The 8,765-nt window shown below is 41.1% G+C and overlaps 1 protein-coding gene across 1 annotated transcript; it reads left to right on the forward strand.

The window, feature by feature from the left end:
* The first annotated feature begins 1,187 nt into the window (after positions 1-1,187).
* paqr4a (progestin and adipoQ receptor family member IVa) lies at positions 1,188-8,165 on the forward strand. Its single transcript, XM_063904862.1, has 3 exons — positions 1,188-2,247; positions 4,644-4,862; positions 5,817-8,165. Exons 1-3 carry the CDS (start codon positions 1,974-1,976, stop codon positions 6,248-6,250), a joined length of 927 nt encoding a protein of 308 aa, XP_063760932.1. The 5' UTR covers positions 1,188-1,973; the 3' UTR covers positions 6,251-8,165.
* Positions 8,166-8,765: the final 600 nt, after the last annotated feature.

Genomic DNA, 8,765 nt, shown 5'->3' on the forward strand with positions numbered 1-8,765 from the left:
TTACATGACTTTTTCTTTCTCTTAAATATAATATTATTACAGAAAGAAAAACATGTTTTGCTTTGATTAAATTATTTGTTTTTCGTAATAACTGAGAAAAATAAAAACGCTATCTCTGTTTATAATGTGAGATGTGTTGCCCACTGCACTATTTCCGTCTGTGCTGAAGGCAGCTGTGGTTCAGTCGGTGTCGGCATTTACTGCCAGTGACACCGAGCAACATGAGAGTGGTTCCAGTAGAACAGAATAAGACCAGAAGTGAAAACTCTTCGCCTTTTTAGAAAAAAAGATGGATTACAAACTGGGTATAGACTAGAGGGCATTTTGTTTGGAGTTCCAGAAAAACTACTTGGTCACTAGGTCACTATGTGCCCGAGGCTTGGGTTATTTGGTTAATTGCAAATCTGTTAGAGAATACGTACCAACAGTCAAGATGACTCTTGCACTCCTTGTAGAGGTTTAGCAACTCTCTATGTTGTTTCTTTAATGAAGTTGTATTAAATCAAATTGACACTAAGAAAACCTATAGGGATAATTTTATCCCAATGCTGAAGCCTAGAAACAATGAACACATGATAGTTACATAAGAGGGACTTAATTGTCATCCATCTTTATATAGTCAATTACATTATGTAGAGGAACACATATATATTTGCCTGGAGCGGACAACAAGATAAACAACAAGTACAATGATACTTATAATGTGCAAGTAGTCCAAGATAAGTGATTTAGGGTATAATATCATTTATGCTGTACACAGGGCAGGGAGTGGACAAGTAGATGGTCAATTGTGGCCTAAAATGTGCCCTTTTACCTTAATCAGGTATAATATCAAAGAGTTTGCGTGTATTAATAATTGTGTTTTAAAAAAAACAATATTTTTTTGCAATAAATGCTTAGATCTGTTTGTTTGGATAATAAAGGATAGCATTTCTACAATAATTTCCTTTTATAAACCAAATATTTAAAAAAATAAATAAGACAGATTAATTTTCAGGTCCATTAAAAAGAAACACGACTTTACATAGTAAATGATCAAATGTTCGAGCGTTTCTACCTTAAAATGACATAATGAGCAGTCTTTATCTGAATATTATGCTAAATATTGTGGCACGTTTATAGAGCCATGTTTTATTTTGAAATCAGTGAGCGGAAGTGTCGTTGTTGTTGTTCTCTGTAGCTTGACAGTTGTGTAAAAGGCAATGCAGGGGACCTAAAGGCCGCCAGGGAAGATACTGCATTTCAAGGAATACAGCCAGCCTGAAATAATGTTGGGATATAATTGTGTGGAACAGATTTTGAAGAAAGTGAGCTTCACGGACCGGACTGCATGTGTTGTAAATCACCCGGCTCAAATTTCTGCTTCCTCATCCCCAGTCACTGGACATCGGTAGCCGACTTGCCCGGCTGGCTAGCCCGCAGACCTTCCCTAAATCTCTGCTCCAGAATCAAGGATCTCATCTGTTTTTTTCTTATAACGCGTTACGAAAGCTCGTCAGCATCAAACGGAACCGACCCAAGCATCTCTCTCCGGGTTGCTCTCATTACACTAAAGGTATGACCTGCTAGTCCTCTACTGCAGATCTGACCGCTAGGAGCTAGCACCCTCTGGAGTTGGATGGACCTCTCACAGCATCCCTGCCGCCGGGGACGCGTTCATGCCCGTCCTGCTGCTGCACCGGAATGCTAGCTAACGAGGAAGTGGCTTTAACATGACGAGGGACAATTTGCCTCTCAACCACTGCAGGCTTTTAGGTGCTTCACAGACATTTTTTAGATGCCAAATGTAATGACCGTCCCGAGCTCGCACCATGTACGTGGCTGGCCGTGTCTGTCTCCAGCCTTGCGGATGACACTCACACAGGTACCGGCGTTTCAGAGCGAACAGCGGCGGCGCTGATAACACGGTGTTGAGAGACTAGCGCCAAAGCTAGGAGGCTAACAGCACAAGATAGAACCCCTAAACAACACCAATGGTATCCCATAAGGTTTTAGTTGCAATAATCCTATTAAATGTGTATGTAGGTGTACAGTCTGTTTTTTACTTTTTCGGGGGCGTCCTTTTGACGGGGCTGTTTGCTATGGCATATTTGAATGGACCCAGGCTGCTGGACTGGGCGAGTTCACCCCCACATCTTCAGTTCAACAAATACGTCCTAACGGGATACCGGCCAAGCTCCTCTGTGCAAGACTGCATCAGAAGCCTGTTTTACCTGCACAATGAACTTGGAAACATATACACTCACGGTGAGTACAGAAATTCTGCATGAGCTGCTTAGTCAGCAGGTGAGATTGCTGTGTGACTTTGAGTATTATCCCACAACAGTACTTACCTGCGGAAGGATGCCAAGCCACATCTAATGCATGGACCATTTATGTTTATAAAAGCATACATGAATTAACCCCTTCATTTTTGACCATGTGCATTTAAGATTTAAGATATTGTTATTTGAACAATGTTGTTTATTTGTACAGCACCAACATTTGCATCACAGTGTGCTCGACAAAACAAGTGGAAACATAAAACACGAATATAATGCCAGGTTAATGGAAAATATAACAAACTTTTGTCTGCAACTATGCACTGTTTTTATCAGTGTTTTAGACTTTGAAACATACAATAATGGTGAAACAAATTCCAACCATAACTTGTAATGTTTAAAATGATGTCCTTCAATATCTTGTTTTGTCAAAGCAACAGTCCAAAAATATCGGTATTCAAATGTTATTTAATTTTTCAAAACATAAGTAGCAAATCCATATAACTTGTAACTAACAGAAACCATTTAGGGATTATCAAAATAGCTTCAGTTGACTTTTTCTTTCACTTGATTAAAAATAAATGGCTACAGCTCTATTATCTGTACAAAATTGGCTTCAGCCCAACCAGATACCTATGAGTAAAAAGTTAGTGTAAAGGCTGATTCCACCCAAATGTATTAGTTAAATACTGTATTTCAAGTTGTATGATATGGCCTCTGGCAAAGTACATCTTGAATTCAGAACTTTTACTCGTACTTAAGTAAAATATATGAATACTTTTTTCACCACGTTTCTTCAGGCCCTCAGAATAAAAAGTATTAAAGCTGTGTTTCTTTGCTTACAAGCAGAAGTTTGCCTTAAATGTCTTTTCTGAGTGGCTTTTCCATGTGGTCAAAAAAGTTGTGGGTACACAACAATGTCAATCTGTGGGTAGTACAATGTACAAGGCAAAATTAATTGTAGTAATATGTTAATCAGTGCAGTCAGTGGTGAGACTGATGTGTCTGCTTGTTTTCAGGCTGCCAATACAGTAGCCCCACAGTAGCATGACCTTTTAATACCATAGACTATAATATAGAAATAATACCAATAACAAACCTCCTACAGTTGTAGGAAGGTGTAGTACATCATCAGTGTGTTCACAGACTCCTGTGAGTCTGACAACTTCCTAATTGGGAAGGTCATTTCTTCACTTCTAACTGCCAGCTGTCACAGAATAAACTGCAGAAGTGATCATCAGGGAAGTGGCCCTGTGCAATCTTATAACACTCCTGTTACGTCAGCTGAGCATGTGGCCTTGCAGACACCCTCAACATTATTGCCTATATAAGGCAGTGATGTTTAGGGCAACAAGCTTTTGCCCAGTCTTCTGAATTAAATAGAAAAGATGCAGAGCTTTGCATGCAGCTCAGATGAGTCTTTTATTGTGTTGTAACATTTTATATAAGTTTCACGAGCTGCTTCCTGATGACTTGTTTTGCATATAAATTGAAAACATCCTGCCCGCAGCTCAGCTCAGCAGACTTCACTGCGTTTATGCCTTCATAGGAGGTCCTCTCTACTGTATTTAACCCTGAGTGGGGCTCATTTTAGCCGGTCAGCTCAGGACGAGTCGGGGGAGGAGCAGAGATAACACGCTTAAAATAGATGTGTTACAGTAGAACGCAATGCCAGTATCACCTGGCTGGGACAAATGCCTTGACATTGGGAACGGCAGAGTGAGCAAAAAAAAAAGGAATGGAGTGCAATATGTGTGCTGTGAGGATAAGGAGTGATAAATGATCGTAACAACTATATGTGCATCACATTTCAAGGTCTGTATTTCTGCTAACATAGCAGTAAACACTTCTCCCTTGCCCAAAAGAGAAACATACATTGAAGCTATGTGACCGTTTGAAATGTCTCTTAGCTGAACCAAAACGGAAAAAAAATAGCTGTAGCTTCGTTTTCCACTCACAAGGTAACAATGATACGTTTGTGGTCATCATGTAGATTTCTGCTCTCTTGCACATTATTATTGCTGGTGTCTGCACACACTCAGCACTGTTTGAAAAATGACATGCACAGGCCCCGAAAGTCCTGAGCTAGATAATACATCACAAACATGAAACCTTATTGGATCGTTTTTGATCAGATGCACTTTACCCCAGGCACAAGAAGAAATTTCTAACAGTAAATAATCCATTTATATTTTAGTGTGAAGAATGTACTGAAGGACACTAGATTAATTAAATACATGCCACAGAGTGCAGCATCTCCTTTTAAAAGTGTTTCAGGATTGTGTGTGTGCAGCCCTGACAGGAGCTACACATTAGCTTCATCTTTAACTTCAATCAAGGTGAAACCTCCTCTAACAACCTGTGCTGTCTCTGTTTCTCCAGGCATCCCTTTGGTTTGCTTCCTGGTGCTGTTGCCGCTCAACATCCCCTGGTCTCAGATCAGCGTCACGTGGCTGGGTGTGGTGCACTTCCTGGCCTGCCTGTCGCCCCAGCTGGGTTCTGTGCTCTACCACCTCTTCATGAACCACGAGGGAGGGGAGCCCGTCTACCACACCCTCCTCAAACTCGACGTGTGTGGGATCTGCATGATCAACACGTTGGGTAAGCTCAGCAGATTTCTTCTCTGTTTGTCATTTAACCGCCCTTGTGTTATTGCTGATCTGTTTACTTTGTGGGTGGAAGTACCCTTTATTGATTTTCAATGATTTACAATGGAAGTGTTGTGTTCCGAGGTGTTCAAGCACTGATTAGTCCGAACATATTTGACTACAGAGTAAAATTAGCCAATGTAAGCGATGATCCATGTTGATGATTATTGATCTATCCATGCTGCTTGTAGCAGCCTATTAAAATGACAAAAGCAGTATTCTTTCTTATTCATCAACTCTAGGTTGAAACTATTTAGATTGCCAATATAACATATTCTGATGATAACACACTTATAATTAATATTGTGACTTGAGACTGGATATCTGTGTTTTATAATCTAAACATACAGCTAAGCTCTTCCTGCTAAGTCAAATGAACAATGAATGGATCCACCTGCTTGACCATCATATCCCACATTTTCAGCTCATGTGTTATCATCGTGCAGGCTCATTTGTTTGTTGTGCTAATCTCAGCATCTCCTAATAACGGTTTTGCAGCTAAAAGTTTCCAGGCGGAACCTTTAATGGTGAAATTTTATTTTGTGCTTCATACTCATACATAAATAGTATTCTATGTTTGGGTACGTGCACCGAATCATGACCCAGTGCCGTCGCCCTCCATATGAGCTTAATTCATTTCAGCAAATTCCTGTTTCCTGAATTTTTAATTCACAGAAGTTTCCAAACGGACAAACAAGTTGAGTGTTGTATTCAACACAAACAGTAAGTGGCTAAACATTAAGGGATTTGAGTGCTGCTCACCACACTCTGGAAAAACAGTGTTACTCCGTACAAACAATTTGACCTCTGTGTCGCTGTGGCTTGCACCAGGCGTTACATCGTGCTGAGTAGGGCAACAGCGCTCCATCTCTGTGCTGACTCTCCTCTGTTTCTTTTCTTGTCTCAGGGGCGCTGCCCATTGTCTACAGCACGCTGCTGTGCTACCCGTTCATCCGCACTGTGGCCCTGTTAGTCTACATCCTGCTGTCCAGCCACGCCATCTACTGCGCCGTCACAGCGCGAAGCAGCGTTCGCCGGCTCCGCTCCTTCGCCTGGCAGGCGCTGTTCCGCTTTTCCTTTTTTCTTCTGCGTGGGGTAGGCATGGGGGGTGGCAGCCCCACCTCACTTCGCCACTTCCTCATGATGGATGCGCTGGCCGTGCTGGGCGGGGTCATCAACATCACACGCATTCCGGAGCGTTTCCGCCCCGGCCTCTTTGACTACTGGTGCAACAGCCACCAGATCATGCATGTACTGGTGGTAGGCTCCATTCTTTACCTGCACTGGGGTGTGCTGGACGACCTGCTGTGGATCAACAGCTACAACTGTCCCTCAGACTGACCCCCCCCTGCTGACCCCCCCCCCCCCCCCTCACAAGGAGCACTAGGATCTAAAGTTCAAGGAAGGGGAGGGGGGTGTTTGCGTAGGGGAGGGGAAGAAGAAGGCATCAGGGGGAACTGATGCAGCGAGGTGTCGTACGTGCATGTGTTCACCTCATGCACCCAAACTCAGAATGTCCATATCTACATCCATCCAGGTACTTTGTGCCAATGCAGGCTCAAGTATGTCAAGTTACATGCACAAGCGTTTTGACTCTGTGTCTTTCCGTAAACATGGACACACAGGAGTATACGGACACACACACACACACACACACACACAATGGTACATTTTAAACACTAAATATAATGACTGAGTATTGAACACTATGACATCTTAAGTAAAGGTTCTAGAAAAGTTTGTGCTGAGTTTGAAGCCTTTGCCTAATAATAGAAGTTTTACTAAAGCATTAGTTAGTTTGGTTGGGGAAGACGGTTCTAGGCTTGAAAATATCACATGCTCAGTCCTCTCAGATGTCACTGTTGCTATCTATGCAGCACATCCATATGTCATGCTCAACACACACACAACACACACTCTCAGACACCCTCTCACTTTTATTTTATACTACATGTATATACTGTAAGTGCTGCACAAAGCACTCGTAGAGTTTCACTACGTCCAACTGACAGAGTTTTACTGGAAGGGTTCTTCCGTCCTTGTTTACTTGTTTTTTTGACACTGCCACTTGTTTCCTGTGTAGGTCTGATTTGTCAGTAATGTCACAAGATGACGAACGAGGAAATGAAAATGGGTGCAGGGGTTCATTCCTGAGGATGCTAGCATGTTGGCAGTTCATGTGACTAGTGCACACATTTAAAAACGGTGTTGTTGTAAGGAAGATTGTAACCACTATTACTCTTTACTGAAGAGGAGGTTTTATAACCTTGAAGTGTTAAGCTGCGTTCAAATCTTTTATGCACATTCATTCTGAAGAAGAGCCCTTCAATGTGCAATTTAATATGACAGAACAGACATGAACAAGCACTATGATGACAAATACTACACTGAAATATTAATTGTAATTGTTCATTCCCAAAGTAATTGTTAATACCTAAACAATTAAATATCTTTACAATGCAACTGACTATTGGAACATTATGCACAAAACACTGTTGTGAAATGTTTAAAATTGTTAATGTTTTTACTCAGTTGTATTTACTTACAGATACAGGTAACATTGTGTTTCTGCCGGCTGTTTAAAAAAAATCAGGTAGCTGTGCAGGACAACAGATCAAGACAGATGTCAGAGAAAATCTTCTATAACCGTGCAAATCCAGAGGATTAGCTCCTCATATATTCTAACTACATACTTTTTCCAAAAGGATTTTTGACTACTCTGTCACTCAGTAATATTGTAAAAAATGATTTGTCTATCATTGCCATTTACAATAACAGTCACACCAATCGGCAAGACAAACAGTCTTACAGAATAGGAATATGATCTTAGACTTTGAAGGTTTAATGTCCTTTTTTAAAAACTTGAAGGAGAATGTTTTTATGTATCTGGATGTTTGCCTGGACATTGACTTGATATCGATGGATTATAAGGGTCACTCATTGTTGCCACAGAATGCTGCACTTTATTGCCAATATTTATGTTTTCTTATTTAAATGCGCCAAATATGCTCTGCAGTTGGATTTGTGTTCTGTGAGAGGATATTTTTAACCTGAATAGAGGTTAAACACTTGTGTCTTTTTGAGAGCGGAGTAATGTTTTGCTGAGCTAGCTGAGAACCCACAGGAATGAACCCCTGGGCCCTCCTCTTATGTATCAGTTCTGTGTGAATGTCAATGATTGTTTTGCCACTGTGTTCCTCTGTGGTATCTCACGCACTTCTCTTGAGTAAAAAAAAAAACTGCTCTGTTCCTTCATGCTCAAGACTAGTGATGATTTGTTTTCCACAGGCTGACTTTACTTTCTTAATGACTTTGCACTTGTTTCCCATGCCAACAGTCATAGCCGCCCACTGACTAGTTGCCAATCCCTTCAGACACACTTCATCTTGCCAAATTAGCAGCGATTGAGGTGTAGCACATCCTCTGTTTCCTGTACTGACACTGAATCATAGGTGAATAAAGATTTCACATGGTCTTAATCACATACACAAGTCTCAGACTATGTCCACCCCACCTCTCTCCTTGATTAAAAGTCAGACACCTAATGTCTGCTAGTGTCACTCTGACCCAGTGATGATTACCTATAGGACTGTGGTACAATGTAAAAGCTGAAACTAATGTATTATTGGCCACTGAATGAAACTGAAAAAAATATGCATGAAAGTAGCTATAAAACAGATGCTGATGTCTCATAGTGTTAGGAAATTATTTATTGTAGCCATCCGCAGGCCATGTCACTCGCTCCAGAAAAAGACTGCGGGTAGTGGGAGGTTTTAAGATCAAAAAGGCATAACATAACTTTCAAATAAACTGCACTCTTCATCATTCTAAAAAGGGCTTTGGATGAAAGTAAATT

This window comes from Eleginops maclovinus, chromosome 16 (genome assembly GCF_036324505.1).
Source record: "Eleginops maclovinus isolate JMC-PN-2008 ecotype Puerto Natales chromosome 16, JC_Emac_rtc_rv5, whole genome shotgun sequence".
Taxonomy (NCBI): domain Eukaryota; kingdom Metazoa; phylum Chordata; class Actinopteri; order Perciformes; family Eleginopidae; genus Eleginops; species Eleginops maclovinus.

What these genes read in the sequence shown, in the direction of transcription:
- paqr4a (XM_063904862.1), top strand. Translation starts at nt 1,974, where the DNA reads ATGGTATCCCATAAGGTTTTAGTTGCAATAATCCTATTAAATGTGTAT. An exon ending in TGGAAACATATACACTCACG is followed by an intron (nt 2,248 to 4,643) that starts GTGAGTACAGAA and finishes CTGTTTCTCCAG; the next exon opens with GCATCCCTTTGGTTTGCTTC. An exon ending in CTGCATGATCAACACGTTGG is followed by an intron (nt 4,863 to 5,816) that starts GTAAGCTCAGCA and finishes TTCTTGTCTCAG; the next exon opens with GGGCGCTGCCCATTGTCTAC.